Source organism: Coregonus lavaretus (genome assembly GCF_964263955.1).
Source record: "Coregonus lavaretus genome assembly, chromosome: 6".
Classification (NCBI taxonomy): Eukaryota; Metazoa; Chordata; class Actinopteri; order Salmoniformes; family Salmonidae; genus Coregonus; species Coregonus lavaretus.
In genome coordinates this window covers 54,166,937-54,185,943 of record NC_139993.1, presented here as the reverse complement: position 1 = coordinate 54,185,943, position 19,007 = coordinate 54,166,937, and the positions used below count along the sequence as shown (strand labels likewise).

General features: G+C 45.2%; 1 protein-coding gene across 1 annotated transcript in view; it reads right to left on the bottom strand.

Annotated features, from left to right (window-relative positions):
* Positions 1 to 19,007, bottom strand: part of LOC311131430 (PH domain leucine-rich repeat protein phosphatase 1-like) — a 40,876-nt gene that overhangs the window by 10,434 nt on the left and 11,435 nt on the right. Inside the window, exons 2-8 of the mRNA XM_084164416.1 lie at positions 13,419 to 13,615; positions 11,312 to 11,437; positions 10,943 to 11,082; positions 7,339 to 7,485; positions 5,377 to 5,604; positions 2,642 to 2,844; positions 1,501 to 1,561 (exon numbers count right to left, since the gene is read on the bottom strand). Of these exons, the coding sequence (XP_084020542.1) occupies positions 1,501 to 1,561; positions 2,642 to 2,844; positions 5,377 to 5,604; positions 7,339 to 7,485; positions 10,943 to 11,082; positions 11,312 to 11,437; positions 13,419 to 13,615 (1,102 nt within the window). The remainder of the gene's footprint in view (positions 1 to 1,500; positions 1,562 to 2,641; positions 2,845 to 5,376; positions 5,605 to 7,338; positions 7,486 to 10,942; positions 11,083 to 11,311; positions 11,438 to 13,418; positions 13,616 to 19,007) is intronic.

Genomic DNA, 19,007 nt, shown 5'->3' with positions numbered 1-19,007 from the left:
ACAACACAACATAGTCAGGCACACAGTCCACATGGTTCCTACAACACAACATAGCCAGACAGGCACACAGTCCACATGGTTCCTACAACACAACATAGCCAGACAGGCACACAGTCCAGATGGTTCCTACAACACAACATAGCCAGACAGGCACACAGTCCAGATGGTTCCTACAACACAACATAGCCAGACAGGCACACAGTCCATATGGTTCCTACAACACAACATAGCCAGACAGGCACACAGTCCAGATGGTTCCTACAACACAACATAGCCAGACAGGCACACAGTCCAGATGGTTCCTACAACACAACATAGCCAGACAGGCACACAGTCCAGATGGTTCCTACAACACAACATAGCCAGACAGGCACACAGTCCAGATGGTTCCTACAACACAACATAGCCAGACAGGCACACAGTCCAGATGGTTCCTACAACACAACATAGCCAGACAGGCACACAGTCCAGACGGGTCCTACAACACAACATAGCCAGACAGGCACACAGTCCAGACGGGTCCTACAACACAATAGTAAAAAAACAAAAACATTCTATAGTTACATAATGCAATATTTGTTTGGGACGATATTGTATCCATATTTGGCTCCAAGTTTCGACGTGTAAAAAAAAAAAAATTGCTACAGTGGATAGCGTTAGCTTGTTCTCCATCTTTTCAAATAGTGAGCAACATGTTTTTAGCACTTTTATTTCCCTGACTGATCAAAACGTGTTTTCTCATGCTGTCTTATCTCTCAGCAGCAGACATACACGGAGTGTAAAAATATTAAGAACACGCTCCTAATAATGAGTTGCACCCCCTTTTGCCCTTAGAACAGACTCAATTCGTCGGGGCATGGACTCTACAAGGTGTCGAAAGTGTGCCACAGGGATGCTAGCCCATGTTGACTCCCAATGCTTCCCAAAGTTGTGTCAAGTTGGCTGGATGTCATTTGGGTGGTGGACCATTCTTGATACACACGTGAAGTTGTTGAGTGTGAAATGCCCAGCAGCGTTGCAGTTCTTGACACAAACACACCCCTTTATCTACACTGATTGAAGTGGATTTAACAACTGACATCAATAAGGGATCATATCTTTCACCTAGATTCAGTCTATGTCATGGAAAGAGCAGGTGTTCTTAATGATTTGTACACCCATTGTATAGTGAGCAATATGTTTGGAACATCAAATCGCAATATCGAATTGCAATACATATAGAATCATGAGAATCGCAATACATATCGTATCGGCAACTAAGTACCACGATAATATCGTATTATGAAGTCACTGGTTATTCCCAGCCCTAAACACAACACACTCAGACAGGCACACAGTCCAGACGGTTCCTACAACACAACACAGACAGCAATCAGTCACTATGAATCTATCTCTTCTCTCTGTCCATCAACCAATAGGTCAGTTAAAACAATCAATCACTTGTATATTCTCTACCCATTCAAGTATCCATCCATCGATTGTGAACTATGTGGTTCTTACCTGGACACGTCCACAACAGTGAGGCTCTCTGGAACAGGAAACACCTCCAGCGCTCTCAGCTCTGGAAAAAAAAACAACACCCCATCAATACAGTATATACAGGGAACTGCCAAAATAAAGGAAACACTTGAGTAAATGAGGGATACAAAGTATATTGAAAGCAGGTACTTCCACACAGGTGTGGTTCCTGAGTTAATTAAGCAATTAACATCCAATCATGCTTAGGGCATGTATAAAAATGCCCAGTTGCCCATTATTTTGGCTACCATGGTTAAAAGAGATCTCAGTGATTTTGAAAGAGGGGTCTCAAAGGAGCATAGGGGGTTTAAAGGGTGTGTGTCTCAGTCACGAGATCTCAACCCAATTGAAAACTTATGGTAGATTCTGAAGCGGTGCCTGAGACAGCGGTTCCCACCACCATCAACAAAACATCAAAAATATGGAATTTCTCATGGAAGAATGGTGTCGTATCCCTCCGATAGAGTTCCAGACACTTGTAGAATATATGCCAAGGCCCATTGAACCGTTCTGGCTCGTGGTGGCCCAACGCCCTATCAAGACACTATGTTGGGGCCTCCCGAGTGGGGCAGTCGTCTAAGGCACTGCATCGCAGTGCTAGCTGTGCCACTAGAGATCCTGGTTCGAGTCCAGGCTCTGTCGCAGCTGGCCGCGACCGGGAGACCCATGGGGCGGCGCACAATTGGCCCAGCGCCGTCCATCGCGCACTAGCGACTCCTTTGGCGGGCCGGGCGCAGTGCACGCTGACTTGGTCGCCAGGTGTACGGTGTTTCCTCCGGCACATTGGTGTGGGCACTGTGTAAGAAGCAGTGCGGCTCAGTTAGGTTGTGTTTCGGAGGACGCATGACTCTCGACCTTCGCCTCTCCCGTGTCCGTACGGGAGTTGCAGCGATGGGACAAGACTGTAACTACCAATTGGATACCACGAAATTGGGGAGAAAAAGGGGGTAAAATAAAAAAATAAAAAAATGGACACTATGTTGGTGTTTACTGTATTTTGGCAGTTACCTGTATGTGTGTATGTGTCTGTACATGTCTCTCAACTGTTTGCAATGTGGATAATTACTATATAAAGTGTTCATGTTTGTGAGTGTACATGCATGAGCGGTGTGTGTATGTGTACCGTTGTGTGCTGTGTACAGGCCCTTGAGTGCTAGGCCGCTGACTCTGAGGAGTGTGAGTGTGTTTCTGTCACAGCGTAGGAGCTCCAGCCTGGATAGGGACCTGACGTCAAGCTCCTCCAACCCAGCATCCCGCACATCTAACTGGGCCACGTGGCTCAGCAGGCCAGCCTCCCCAACCACCACCCTCTGGAGCCTGTTCAACCTACAACAAAGAGGGAGGGAGGGAGAGAGAGAGAGAGCGAGAGAAAGGGGGTTAGAGAATGGAGAGTGATCATTTAGTGAGATTTACTTTTCAAAACAGACATTTTCCACAAGTTTTTACATGTTGATATTGAGTTGAACCCCTTTTGCCCTCAGAACAGCCTCAATTCGTCAGGGCATGGACTCTACAAGGTGTCGAAAGTGTTCGACAGGGATGCTGGCCCATGTTGACTCCAATGCTTTCCACAGTAGTGTCAAGTTGGCTGGATGTCCTTTGGGTGGTGGACCATTACTGATACACACGGGAAACTGTTGAACATGAAAAACCCAGCAGCGTTGCAGTTCTTGACACACTCAAACTGGTGTGCCTGGTACCTACTACCATACCCCGTTCAAAAGCACTTAAATACAGTCGTGGTCAAAAGTTTTGAGAATGACACAAGTATTGGTCTTCACAAAGTTTGCTGCTTCAGTGTTTTTAGATATTTTTGTCAGATGTTACTATGGTATACTGAAGTATAATTACAAGCATTCCATAAGTGTCAAAGGCTTTTATTGACAATTACATTAAGTTTATGCAAAGACTCAATATTTGCGGTGTTGACCCTTATTTTTCAAGACCTCTGCAATCCGCCCTGGCATGCTGTCAACTAACTTCTGGGCCACATCCTGACTGATGGCAGCCCATTCTTGCATTATCAATGCTTGGAGTTTGTCAGAATTTGTGGGTTTTTGTTTGTCCACCCGCCTCTTGAGGATTGACCACAAGTTCTCAATGGGATTAAGGTCTGGGGAGTTTCCTGGCCATGGACCCAAAATGTCAATGTTTTGTTCCCCGAGCCACTGAGTTATCACTTTTGCCTTATGGCAAGGTGGTCTCAGGATGCTTTACTGTTGGCATGACACAGGACTGATGGTAGCGCTCACCTTGTCTTTTCCGGACAAGCTTTTTTCCGAATGCCCCAAACAATCGGCAAGGGGATTCATCAGAGAAAATGACTTTACCCCAGTCCTCAGCAGTCCAATCCCTGTACCTTTTGCAGAATATCAGTCTGTCCCTGATGTTTTTCCTGGAGAGAAGTGGCTTCCTCGCTGCACTTCTTGACACCAGGCCATCCTCCAAAAGTATTCGCCTCACTGTGTGTGCAGATGCACTCACACCTGCCTGCTGCCATTCCTGAGCAAGCTCTGCACTGGTGGTGCCCCGATCCCGCAGCGGAATCAACTTTAGGAGACGGTCCTGGCGCTTGCTGGACTTTCTTGCCCCTTAACCATGGTTAACAGAGGAAGAACAATGATTTCAAGCACCACCCTCCTTTTAAAGCATCCAGTCTGTTATTCTAACTCAATCAGCATGACAGAGTGATCTCCAGCCTTGTCCTCGTCAACACTCTCACCTGTGTTAACGAGATAATCACTGACATGATGTCAGCTGGTCCTTTTGTGGTAGGGCTGAAATGCAGTGGACATTTGTTTTGAGGATTAAGTTCATTTTCATGGCAAAGAGGGACTTTGCAATTAATTGCAATTCATCTGATCACTCTTCATAACATTCTGGAGTATATGCAGATTGCCAAAATAAAAACTGAGGCAGCAGACTTTGTGAAAATTTTATATTTGTGTCATTCTCAAAACTTTTGACCACGACTGTACACAATCCATCAATTGTCTCAAGGCTTAAAAATCATTCTTTAACCTGACTCCTCCCCTTCATCTACACTGGTTGAAGTGGATTTAACAAGTCACAATAAGGGATCATATCTTTCACCTGGATACACCTGGTCAGTCTATGTCATGGAAAGAGCAGGTGTTCATAATATTTGGTATACTCAGTGTAGCTAAAGTATTCTTATTACCAGTGGTGACCCATCATTCAGGGCAGGTGGCAGAGCCCCACCTGTTTTGAGCCCCACCTGTTTTGCATGTTATTTGGCATTAATACGTGTCACATATCAGTTTGCAAACAATGTAAATAAAAATGTATTGAGTTAATAAAGCCACACACAAACATGGTCTCTTTTTTGCTTTCTTGAGTAAGACAGCTCCAAAATGCAGGTGTTTCAGCCTAGCTCAGTGCTTTCTGTGGTGGAGGAGCAGCCAGCGGAAAATACAAAGCGTAGGAGTTGGTAATCTTCTCTAGTTGCACCGTGATTGGCTCAGTGTTCTGTCACTCATGTGGACACTACTAATGGCTAACTGCAAGCGTTGCAGAGCAATCACGATTTTGCTTCCCCTGCTATTCGGTGGAGAGGGTGTGTGGTCCAAGTCTGGGTTTAAGGGTCTCTTTTCCAAGCTTAAAAGGATAAACATTCACATGCAACACCATGGGCCAGAAAAGGTTGAATACATTGGCCATGCTGTCAATCCATCATTACTTCGGCTGCGTTCAAAACAACTGGAAACTCTGGAAAAAAAACGAGCTCCGACTGGGAAAATTGGTTTTGAATGGTCATCCAACTCAGAATTCCAAGTCGGGAACAGAGCAAAACACTTGAAAGAACTAATTAAAACACTTATTTACAAAGTAATATACCTGAGATCTATGTGTCGGTGGGGGAGCCACTGCAGGCCGGCCATATCCAGAGAGGAGAGCTGATTCCCGGCCAGACAGAGCCTCTCCACCCTCCTGAGTCTCTCCAGGGCTGGAGGTACGCAGCTGAACAGGTTGAAGGACAGGCCCAGGTAGGTCAGGGCCTCCAGGGAGCCCAGCTCAGCAGGCAGGGAGCTCAGAGAGTTACCGTCCAGAAGCAGGGTCTGCAGGCTGGGGAGGAGGAGACGGAGAGAGGGGGTTAGTATGGAGCTCAGTGGGAGAGGGGATTGTGTGTGTGTAACCTTCACATGAGCTTTCTGTTATCGTGCCTGATTTTATGTGACATGTAAAACTTGTGTTTTTTTCCACGAGGGACATTGCAAATAGAGAGAGATTAGAATTTCAACTTTAAAAAGGCAAAATCTTTCAGATCCTATTACTGCAGGATTCCCACCAACTACTCACATCCTGGTTATTCTGTAGTGGACGGACTGGGCAACAGCACAAAACCCAACACTAGTGCTGAGCGATTAACTGAATGTCTTTTTTGGGGGGAGGGGGGTTATAAAACAACTAATTGACCAATGTCGTTTCAATTACTTGAATTCCATTTATTTGCTCCCTCTCTCTTCTCCCTATCAATTCAATTTCAATTTTCAATTTAAGGGCTTTATTGGCATGGGAAACGTATGTTAACATTGCCAAAGCAAGTGAAGTAGATAGTAAACAAAAGTGAAATAGACAATAAATATTAACAGTAAACATTACACTCAGAAGTTCCCAAAAAAATAAAGACATTTCAAATGTCATATTATGTCTATATACAGTGTTGTAACAATGTGCCAATAGTTAAAGTACAAATGGGAAAATAAATAAACATAAATATGGGTTATATTTACAATGGTGTTTGTTCTTCACTGGTTGCCCTTTTCATGTGGCAACAGGTCACAAATCTTGCTGCTGTGATGGCACACTGTGGTATTTCACCCAGTAGATAAGGGAGTTTATCAAAATTGGATTTGTTTTCAAATTCTTTGTGGGTCTGTGTAATCTGAGGGAAATATGTGTCTCTATGGTCATACATTTGGCAGGAGGTTAGGAAGTGCAGCTCAGGTTCCACCTCATTTTGTGGGCAGTGTGCACATAGCCTGTCTTCTCTTGAGAGCCAGGTCTGCCTACGGCGGGCTTTCTCAATAGCAAGGCTATGCTCACTGAGTCTGTATATAGTCAAAGCTTTCCTTAAGTTTGGGTCAGTCACAGTGGTCAGGTATTCTGCCACTGTGTACTCTCTGTTTAGGGCCAAATAGCATTCTAGTTTGCTTTGTTATTTTGTTAATTCTTTCCAATGTGTCAAGTAATTCTCTTTTTGTTTTCTCATGATTTGGTTGGGTCTAATTGTGTTGCTGTCCTGGGGCTCTGTGGGGTCTGTTTGTGAACAGAGCCCCAGGACCAGCTTGCTTAGGGGACTCTTCTCCAAGTTCATCTCTCTGTAGGTGATGGCTTTGCTATGGAAGGTTTGAGAATCGCTTCCTTTTAAGTGGTTATAGAATTTAACGGATCTTTTCTGGATTTTGATCATTAGTGGGTATCGGCCTAATTCTGCTCTGCATGCATTATTTGGTGTTTTCCGTTGTACATGGAGGATATTTTGTCAGAATTCTGCATACAGTCTCAATTTGGTGTTTGTCCCATTTTGTGAATTATTGGTTGGTGAGCGGACCCCAGACCTCACAACCATAAAGGGCAATGGGTTCTATAACTGATTCAAGTAATTTTAGGCAGATCCTAATTGGTATGTTGAATTTTATGTTCCTTTTGATGGCATAGAAGGCCCTTCTTGACTTGTCTCTCTGATCGTTCACAGCTTTGTGTAAGTTACCTGTGGCGCTGATGTTAAGGCCGAGGTATGTATCGTTTTTTTTGTGTGCTCTAGGGTCCCTCTCTCCCTCCCTCGACCCCACTCACCTGTGCATGGTCCCCAGGGCGGAGGGCAGAGAGGTCAGACGGTTGCCTTGGAGGTTGAGCTCCGTCAGGGAGGTGATGTCACACACGGCCAGAGGGAAGTCAGACAGAGCGTTGTTAGAGAGATTGAGGCTCCTCAACCTGCAGAACCTAGATAGAGGCAGGGGGAGTGAGAGATGGGGGAGAGGGAGCGAGAGATGGGGGAGAGGGAGCGAGAGAGAGGGAGATATGAGAGAGAGAGGGAGATGGGGGAGAGAGAGAGAGGGAGATGGGGGAGAGAGAGAGAGGGAGATGGGGGAGAGAGAGAGGGAGATGGGGGAGAGAGAGAGAGGGAGATGGGGGAGAGAGAGAGGGAGATGGGGGAGAGAGAGAGAGGGAGATGGGGGAGAGAGAGAGAGGGAGATGGGGGAGAGAGAGATGGAGATGGGGAGAGAGAGAGGGAGATGGGGGAGAGAGAGAGGGAGATGGGGGAGAGAGAGAGGGAGATGGGGGAGAGAGAGAGGGGGTTAATCAAGATAGGAATCTTCAGAGAAAAACAAACAATAACATCACAGAAACTAAAGAGTCAGTAAGAAGAAGCATCTGGTTACCTAATGAGCCCATTCAGAACAACAACACTGGAGAGAGGGAGGACTACGTTCCAAATGGCAGAGTGCACTACTTTTGACCAGAGGACGTGATATTTACCATCTGCTATTCTCTCTATTCAGCACTTCAAAAATAACTGTTTGAAAAATGTATCTTGTATTTTTTGTTATTGGATTAAATGTTAGTTAAAATGACTAAATGTCATCATTAATTTGATATATTGGTGACTAAACTAAATCTTGTCATTGTATTTCACTGAACACTTAGATTTTGCATGATTGCCTCAGGGGTGAAAGATGTGTTCAACTCCAATGAATACACAATCAAAGGTTCTGAACATAAGACATGGGGCAATACAAGTGTTATCTGTTTTGAACTAAGAGTTTTGAAAATATACCACATCTGAAAAATGTGCCAAAGCGATCAAAATAAACTGTAAAGACACTTAATGCTGGTGTTTCCTTTATTTGGGCAGTTACCTGTATGTGAGCAGCACAAGTATATTGTTGTGATTGCACACATAAAAATATCCTTGAAAAAGAAGCTACCACAAACTGTGATGCGTGTGAAAATCTGGTGGGCACGTGTGTGAGAATCTTTGCCAAATCTGATAGGCACTCGGTTCCCCTGGTCTTCCCAGGCCTAACTAGCCTAATCCGGTTCACCGGATTTCCAAGGAAAAGCCACAGCCAGCCGCATTCGCAGCGCAGTGCCGCGCCACGGGAAAAACACATTCCTGAAGCCCCGGCTGCCTCCCCTCCCCTCCTCTCCTCTCCTCTCCTCTCCTCTCCCCTTGGGAAAGCTGTGTTTATGGAGGAACAATGGGAGCACAAAGCCATTCCCATCGGAAGTACAACCAGAGCTAACACAGTCACTGAACCACAGCGAGAACACTAACAGAGAGGGGGAGGAAGAGAGAAAGGGAGAGAATGAGAGAGAAAGGGAGAGAGTGAGAGAGAAAGGGAGAGAGTGAGAGAGAAAGGGAGAGCGAAAGGGCGAGAGACACACAGAGGTAGAAAGAGAGAAAGTGAGAAAATGCATCCAGAAGGAGGAAGGTAGATGGAGAAAGGAAGAGAGTGAGAGGAGGAGGATGTCCTGTATGCAGAGAGAGAAAGGAGGGGGATGATGTCCTGTATGCAGAGAGAGAAAGGAGGAGGATGATGTCCTGTATGCAGAGAGAGAGAGGAGGAGGATGTCCTGTATGCAGAGAGAGAGAGGAGGATGATGTCATGTATGCAGAGAGAGAGGAGGATGATGTCCTGTATGCAGAGAGAGAGGAGGATGATGTCCTGTATGCAGAGAGAGAAAGGAGGAGGATGATGTCCTGTATGCAGAGAGAGAAAGGAGGAGGATGATGTCCTGTATGCAGAGAGAGAGGAGGAGGATGATGTCCTGTATGCAGAGAGAGAGGAGGAGGATGATGTCCTGTATGCAGAGAGAGAAAGGAGGAGGATGATGTCCTGTATGCAGAGAGAGAAAGGAGGAGGATGATGTCCTGTATGCAGAGAGAGAACGGAGGAGGATGATGTCCTGTATGCAGAGAGAGAACGGAGGAGGATGATGTCCTGTATGCAGAGAGAGAAAGGAGGAGGAGGATGTCCTATATGCAGAGAGAGAAAGGAGGAGGATGATGTCCTGTATGCAGAGAGAGAGGAGGAGGATGATGTCCTGTATGCAGAGAGAGAGGAGGAGGATGATGTCCTGTATGCAGAGAGAGAGAGGAGGAGGATGATGTCCTGTATGCAGAGAGAGAGAGGAGGAGGATGATGTCCTGTATGCAGAGAGAGAGAGGAGGAGGATGATGTCCTGTATGCAGAGAGAGAACGGAGGAGGATGATGTCCTGTATGCAGAGAGAGAAAGGAGGAGGAGGATGTCCTGTATGCAGAGAGAGAAAGGAGGAGGAGGATGTCCTGTATGCAGAGAGAGAGAGGAGGAGGAGGATGTCCTGTATGCAGAGAGAGAAAGGAGGAGGATGTCCTGTATGCAGAGAGAGAGGAGGAGGATAGATTAATATAGTGTTTCTCTGTTCCGTAAAGGTGAGGGTCTGTTTTCCTAACCACTGTTTGATACTGAAAGTTGAGCAGTGTGATCAGTGTGGCCAGATGGGAAGATTATTCAAGGGAGTCCTGTCCCATCTCCCCATCCATCCCCACTGTCTGATGTCTCCCAAAGCAGAGCAGCTCACACAAACACTAACAGTAACACTACACCAGGCCTGGGACAGAAGGTGCGTCTCAAAAGGCACCCTATTCCCTATATAGTGTACTACATTTGACCAGGGCCCATAGTGCACTATATAGGGAATAGTGTACACTATAGAGAATAGGGAGCCATTTGGGATGTAGACAGTCTCCATGGTGGGGAGCATTGTATTACTGTAAGCATAGAAGGGTTAGCTAGAAGGAGAAGGAGCGAGAACCTGACCGCAGTCAATGACACTGCTGGGCCCCAACCCTGGCTAAAGGTCACTGAGGAGGAGCAGCCAATCACAATGCAGTCGTTGTGTTTTGGACCAATCATGTCTCAAGGTTTGCAGGCCGAGACTCCAAAAACAGGTCATAGGTGAGAGGTCTGGGAAGCACTGGCCATAGATTAATGAAAGCTCCAGAGGGAAACTGTGTGTGTGTGTATATAACTCAAGTTCGGATTTCCCCTCCTACTTCCGCTGACGTCTGCTTCTAATCAACCCCAACCTGTTTTCTTAGACCAAATCAATCCTAAGGGAACACAAACACACATACACATCACACACAGATCTGTAGTTTAATCCAATCCTCTAACTCTGCGACCATATGGTGATTCCCAGAGAGATGGAGAGAGCGCGCGAGAGAGAGGCTGTCGAAGGACAAACCGCCCACATCACGCCACTCCTCTCTTAACCCCTCCCTCCTTGCAGAAGTATATATTGAGCCCTTCTCCTAGCCCATGTCTCTCAGTTACTTTCCTTTTCTTCTCCTCTTCCCCCACTCCCTCCATTCCATCCTACCACCTCTTCCCACAGCCTGCAGGGGTACATACCTGGTGAGATGTGTGAGGCCCGTCAGGTAGTTGTGTTTGAGGTTGAGGTGGGTCAGGTCCTGGCTGTAGAACAGCTGAGAAGGCAGCTCCTCCAGACTGCAACATGACAGGTCCACAGAACTCACCCTCTGAGACACTATCTGATGGAGGGAGAGGGAGGGAGAGCGAGAGGGTGGGAGAGAGAGGGTGGGGGAGAGAGAGGGTGGGGGAGAGAGAGGGTGGGAGAGAGAGGGTGGGAGAGAGAGAGATAAAGGGTAAGAGACAAAGGGTTTACATTTTTCAGATTGCCGACAACTTGAAGACACGCAACTCAACTCTGAGCGCACACACACACAAGCACAGCGCGAGCGTACGTACGTACGTACGTACCTTGGCAGCGTGTCTGTGCCAGCGGAGGTGTTCTGTGTAGGAGTCATAGCTGATGTAATAGGTCTGACTCTGGGGACCAGAAGAACTGAAGGCTAGACAGTGACTGTGTCTCCTCACCTCCTCCACCTGAACAGCACACACAGAGACAGAGACACAGAGAGAGACAGATACACAGAGAGAGACAGATACACAGAGAGAGAAAGAGAGAGAGAGAGGGGGACCGAGAGAGCGAGAGAGAAAGAGAGAGAGAAAGAGATTAGCTCTGCGATTAGAGACCAAAAACAATGTGACAACTGCCAGCCAGAGGAAAATAACAGGGAGGGAGTCATGTGGTGGAGGAGGGGCAGGGGCCGGTGTGTGGAAGCGGTGTGGTCGGAGCAAGCAGGGAGGGAGAGAGAGAGGCAATATATAGCCAACTCGTGACTAACTTGTAGCTAGCCATATATTTATCATCCCATCTGACAATGGAGAATAAAAGCTAGCTAAACTAGCCAGCTAGCTAGGTGAACAGGTGAACAGACAGTTGATATTTTGCATTGAAGTGTGTAGGCTACCACTGTAAGTAAGGCTACTGTAGTTTTATGTTTCAGAATTCTCAGGCAGTGCAGCATATTTAGGTTCGGGAGAAAGTAAATGCAAAACATAATTTCATTCAAACGATCTGTTTGTAGGTCCACAACAATTTGCTATTGTTTTTGTCTTTCAGAAACCGTAAATGTCACTGCAAAAGAAAACATCCTGCCAACACCTCCAAAGACATTTGATCAAGTTGGCCATTGCTATTTCCTTTAGATATACTGTGTTCGTTTAATTCCAATACTTCCAAAGTATACAGCAAATAAGGGCGTTATTGTCACCATAAAAGGTGAATGATGAGTTATAATGCTCGTTCACGTGCGCACACTTTTATGTCAGGTCATATTTTTTAAAATGGGAAACATGCGTATGTATGGCCAAGTATATAAATCTCAATACTTTTCAGAAATAGCGCAAGCAGATAATTAGTGTAACATTTACGCAATGGTTATAAATAAATCTCCACTTTTTATAAACGCACTCCCTTAACTTTAACAAGACAGAGAAACCAGACACATGCTCATTGCTCACATGGAACACTCCTAACAAAGAAAAAAAAAACGTATAAATGATGGTTAAGAAATTAACCAAAACTTGTTTTTCACACGTGTAGCAGCTCGTGAACTCTGCAAACAACATTTCCACTCTGAGAATGAGAACAGTAAATGACTGTATGCTAATCTATACAGCCATTAACAGAAATTAATGTAACCAAATGACGGGGATTAATGGTACATTTACTACTGGTGACATATGTAAATAGTAATTGATCAACATAAACAATCAAAGGGCAAAACATTCACACAATGAATGAGCAAGAATTGGCAGGAGAGAGCTGAGTGCATTTTGGAGACAGACACCCCTCACCTTCTTCTTGTCTCAACGTTTTAAATTATACTCAAGACACATTATCTTCACACATAGGCTACTTTAGATGCTTTTCACTGACAGCTAATCAGCTAGGCCTAGTGCCACGCATGCTTCCCAAATAAGTATAGACGAAGCATGTGATATGAAACAATCCACTGTTATTTTTTAAAAAGAAGCTAATGATCCTTGATTCCTCTGTGGCCTATGAAAGACTTCCTCCTCATATTCCATTTCTCTCCTGTTCTACTGGTTTTCTTATCAACTTTATTTCATTGTCCAGAAGCCAAAGGCACAATCATAGTCATTATAGCAACCCATCCTAGTTGTTGCATCTTTAGATTCCCCCTCTTCCTAAGTTTCAAACAGAGATGTTCATCTCTGTCACATATGGAACTGCTTGTGTATCAGGTGTGCTGTTTAGAATGGTGTTTCACGCGAATTGCATTTTGGCAAATTACGTTTTATTGGCTGCTTCATTACAGGAGTTGCATGTTCTGTTAAGATTCATTACCATAATCGAAATGTGATTTCTGTAATTCTGAGCACCGTGTGTGGACACCCTTAATGGGTTACGCACCCAATGCATATGGGTCCGGTAAATTTCAAAAAAATGGCCAGTAAATTAAAATCTAACGGAAACCCTGGTGTGTGTGTTCAGTACCTTTCCACCGATGAGGGGCAGGATGTGCATCTTGCCGGTGTGAGCGTATTTGACGGAAGAGACGATGAGACAGGTGCCACTCAGGGTGACGTGTCGTCGTGACCACCGGTTGACAGGCAGGGCCAGCTTCCCCTTCCTTACGTTAAACACACCTGTCAGCTGCACCCGGTCTGCTCCACCCACACAGCGCGGCTTACCTGGAGGGAGGGGGGGGGTTGGAGAAAACAAAAAATAACATAAAATCTCAGATCCTCCTGCTGAGAGAATGACGTTTCAGAAGAATCCTCCAAGTAAGAGAGACAGAGACAGGGGAGAGAGAGGGTCTCTGTGTGTGTCTGTATGTGTGTGTCTCTGTGTGTGTGTCCGTGTGTCCGTGTGTGTCCGTGTGTGTCTCGGTGTGTTTAGGTGAGGTTAGTTACAGGTTACGTGACGTATAATTTATAGTTCTAGTGGCTGAGGGGTGGCTGGACGGTCAGTGTTAATGAATGGAGAGGAGGTGTAAGGGTAGATGTAATTCATTCAGCTAGCCCTAACCTTAGCCCTTTATTTCCTCAGGAAATGAAAGCGTTCCTCTCCCAGGGAAGTCTTAACCTTGGCCACCACATACACAGGTAGCAGATAAGCCTTGTCTGAGCCAGAACTGCGGCAGATGGAGCTCCTGCAGTACTGACTGTACTGACTGGGTCAGTGCTTGGTGGTGTGCATTTTTAGCAGCACTAAGGTGTGTGTGTAGAAAAACATTTTTAGCACTTTAAGAATGGGTGTGCTCTCATGTAGGCTGTCACCCACCCACACACACACCAGGGGTCAAGCTGAGTTCAGCAATCAGCATTTTCATAATGCAGACAATCAAAAAATCTGTGTTTTAAACCATTTCACCTGTGTTTTATATTGAAAGCCAACAGTGTTTTTTGTTGTTGCTTCAAGAGTGATCAGGGGCGTGCAACCATAGTTTTCCTTCACAGAAAATACATTACTGCAACACATTCGGCAGAAAATAGCTTCATTTTCATGAGATTACCGCAGAAGTGCAACGTTATTTGGATCGCAGCCACACAAGTAAATGAGCTTACAATGAAAAAGCAAGGTCATGATAAACATTATTTCTAATGGTTATCATAGAAAGAATGTAGCCAGCTACATTTCCTTTTTTGCCTGAAGTTAATCTTGCATTTTACCGTAGAAAAGTAGGCTAAACCGAGAAAAGTACCAGAGAAAAGTAGTTCCACATCAGTCAGAGCACTGTGTGCCGATAGAATGCCTTGTTCGTGAATTGTCATCTGAGTGGAGAAGTGCAACTGAAGCACAAAGGTAGTCTGATGCAGAAATTACAATAAGAAGCATTTTAGATCTGCGTTTACAAAACGCAGGGGGGGGGGGGACTCGGAATTCTGCGTTAATGTGACACCTGCACACACACACACACACACACACACACACACACACACACACACACACACACACGGGAGCCAGTTCCAGTTTTAGAGAGAGGCTAAGAGAGAGAGAGAGAGAGAGACAGCGACTAAGAGAGAGACAGAGAGAGAGAGAAAGAGCTGACAACCAGATCTGTCTGCTTCTCCATTTCTTCTTATAGAGCCCTTTGTGTGTGTGTGTGTGTGTGTGTGTGTGTGTGTGTATACGATCATATTTTCCTGAGATTGCCGTTTTTTGTCCTCTGATACCCTCTCTGCCTCACTCACTTTAACACACACACACACACACACACTCTCAGGTGTTCCAGTGCTTTACTCGGGGGGATAGAGGGAGGGATGGAGGGAGAAAGGAGAGAAAGACGAATTGTAGACATAAAGTCATCCAGACTGCTGTGCTATTCATCAATGCACATTACATACCAGTAACACCAAAACACACACACTTTCTTTTCAACATAAACACACACACACACACATTGCCAAAAGGTGGCACAGCTCTGGCCAGAGGCTGCATAGTGGTATCCTGTAGCCCTCTGTCTCTTTAAGAGAGAAAGGTGAAGATAGACACCCCCAGGTCCATCAATAATAGAGAACTGACTAAAGATGAGATAGAGCTAGTTAACAGCACGTGCAGTCACGTCTGAACAGCCCTGTGGAATGTATGAAATGTGTGATTATCAACATACTCTAGATTATCGTTATGGTTACAGACCATACAGAGAGAGCAGCCAGGCCACAAGTGTTTATATGCTGGTTTGCAGGGTAATGAAGGGGGGGGCTGAGGTATAAGCTATAAACAGAGCAGAGTGAGAGAAAGAGCTCGTGAGAGAGCGAGACCAGAGGGGTTAAAAAAATATTCCCCCCAGCCCAGAGAGGAGAGGATTACGTTATTCCATACAATGCCCCCTCAGAGAGAATGTGGCGTGTCCTCATTAGCATACCCCCCCCTGCTCCTTTTCTGTCTGCTCCCATGGCTCTAGGGACAAGCCCCGCACCCCTCCCTGGGGCTGTTTCTGGTCCCAGGCAGAACTATCTGGTCTGCTCTACCCAGAGTCCCTACAGCCTATCTGGCTTGCATCATCAATAGCCACTTATTCCCTAGTGCACTACTTTTGACCAGATAGGAAATAAGGTACCATTTGGGATGCACCCTTGGTCTGGCTGCTCTCTCCCTACTTCAGAGACCACCGTTTCCATCAACATGGCTACATCACTACAATAATGTTCAAAGTAAATGAAGGTACAGTAAAGGATGGGCAGCCTTACCACCCAACCACACACACACACAGAGCCACTGATGGAGGGTTTGGGGCTCAGAGCTAGGAGGCCCTAACTCATACACACTTGAGGAATCCTCGACCCACACCCCCCCCCTCTCCCTAATGATGTGCTCATCCTCTGATCAGGCCACTAGTTACAGGCCTACATACAATGATGTGCTCATCCTCTGATCAGGCCACTAGTTACAGGCCTACATACAATGATGTGCTCATCCTCTGATCAGGCCACTAGTTACAGGCCTACATACAATGATGTGCTCATCCTCTGATCAGGCCACTAGTTACAGGCCTACATACAATGATGTGCTCATCCTCTGATCAGGCCACTAGTTACAGGCCTACATACAATGAGGGGCTCATCCTCTGATCAGGCCACTAGTTACAGGCCTACATACAACAGCATTTTGTGCACCAATGTAAAACACAATGGTATAGGCTAATTTTAGACAAACATACATGTAATGTAAACTCAAACCATTCTAGGTGGAGTAGTGTAGGCATAGTCTGTGTTAATGTACAGTCGTGGTCAAAAGTTTTGAGAATGACACAAATATTAATTTTCACAAAATCTGCTGCCTCAGTTTTTATGATGGCAATTTGCATATACTCCAGAATGTTATGAAGAGTGATCAAATGAATTGCAATTAATGCAAAGTCCCTCTTTAATCCCCAAAAAACATTTCCACTACATTTCAGCCCTGCCACAAAAGGACCAGCTGACATCATGTCAGTGATTCTCTCGTGAACACAGGTGACAGTGTTGACGAGGACAAGGCTGGAGAAAAAAAAAAAAGGTACAGGGATTGGACTGCGGAGGACTGGGGTAAAGTCATTTTCTCTGATGAATCCCCTTTCCGATAGTTTGGGGCATTCAGAAAAAACCTTGTCCGGAGAAGACAAGGTGAGTGCTACCATCAGTCCTGTGTCATGCCAACAGTAAAGCATCCTGAGACCATTTATGTGTGGGGTTGCTTCTCAGCCAAGGGAGTTGGCTCACTCACAATTTTGCCTAAGAACACAGCCATGAATAAAGAATGGTACCAACACATCCCCCGAGAGCAACTTCTCCCAACCATCCAAGAACAGTTTGGTGACGAACAATGCCTTTTCCAGCATGATGGAGCACCTTGCCATAAGGCAAAAGTGATAACTAAGTGGCTCGGGAACAAAACATGGCCAGGAAACTCCCCAGACCTTAATCCCATTGAGAACTTTTTTTTTTTTTTTGAGAACTTGTGGTCAATCCTCAAGAGGCGGGTGGACAAACAAAAACCCACAAATTCTGACAAACTCCAAGCATTGATTATGCAAGAATGGGCTGCCATCAGTCAGGATGTGGCCCAGAAGTTAGCTGACAGCATGCCAGGGCGGATTGCAGAGGTCTTGAAAAAGAAGGGTCAACACCGCAAATATTGAGTCTTTGCATAAACTTAATGTAATTGTCAATAAAAGCCTTTGACACTTATGGAATGCTTGTAATTATACTTCAGTATACGATAGTAACATCTGACAAAAATATCTAAAAACACTGAAGCAGCAAACTTTGTGAAGACCAATACTTGTGTCATTCTCAAAACTTTTGACCACGACTGTACACTACCGGTCATTTTTTACTATTTTCTACATTGTAGAATAATAGTGAAGACATCAAAACTATGAAATAACACATATGGAATCATGTAGTAACCCAAAAAGTGTTAAACAAATCCAAATATATTATATTTGATTCTTTAAATATTCACCCTTTGCCTTGATGACAGCTTTGCACACTCTTGGCATTCTCTCAACCAGCTTCACCTGGAATGCCTTTCCAACAGTCTTGAAGGAGTTCCCACATATGATGAACACTTGTTGGCTGCTTTTCCTTCACTCTGCGGTCCGCCTCATCCCAAACCATCTCAATTTGGTTGAGGTCGGGTGATTGTGGAGGCCAGGTCATCTGATGCAACACTCCATCACTCTCCTTCTTGGTAAAATAGCCCTTACACTGCCTGGAGGTGTATTGGGTCATTGTCCTGTTGAAAAACAAAAATGATAGTCCTACTAAGACCAAACCAGATGGGATGGCGTATCGCTGCAAAATGCTGTGGTAGCCATGCTGGTTAATCACATACAGTGTCACCAGCAAAGCACCCCCACACCATAACATCTCCTCCTCCATGCCTTACGGTGGGAAATACACATGCGGAGATCATTCGTTCACCCACACTGCGTCTCACAAAGACACGTCAGTTGGAACCAAAAATCTCTGATTTGGACTCCAGACCAAAGGACAAATTTCCACCAGTCTAATGTCCATTGCTCGTGTTTCTTGACCCAGGTCTCTTCTTATTATTGGTGTCCTTTAGCAGTGGTTTCTTTGCAGCAATTCGACCATGAAGGCCTGATTCACACAGTCTCCTCTGAACAGTTGATGTTGAGATGTCTGTTACTTGAACTCTGTGAAGCATTTATTTGGGCTGCAATTTCTGAGGCTGGTAACTCTAATGAACTTATCCTCTGCAGCAGAGGTAACTCTGGGTCTTCCATTCCTGTGGCGGTCCTCATGAGAGCCAGTTTCATCATAGCGCTTGATGGTTTTTGCGACTGCACTTGAAGAAACTTTCAAAGTTCTTGACATTTTCCATATTGACTGACCTTCATGTCTTAAAGTAATGATGGACTGTCATTTATCTTTGCTTATTTAAGCTGTTCTTGCCATAATATGGACTTGGTATTTTACCAAATAGGGCTATCTTCTGTATATCCCCCCTAACTTGTCACAACACAACTGATTGGCTCAAATGCATTAAGAAGGAAATATATTCCACAAATTAACTTTTAAGAAGGCACACGTGTTAATTGAAATGCATTCCAGGTGACTACCTCATGAAGCT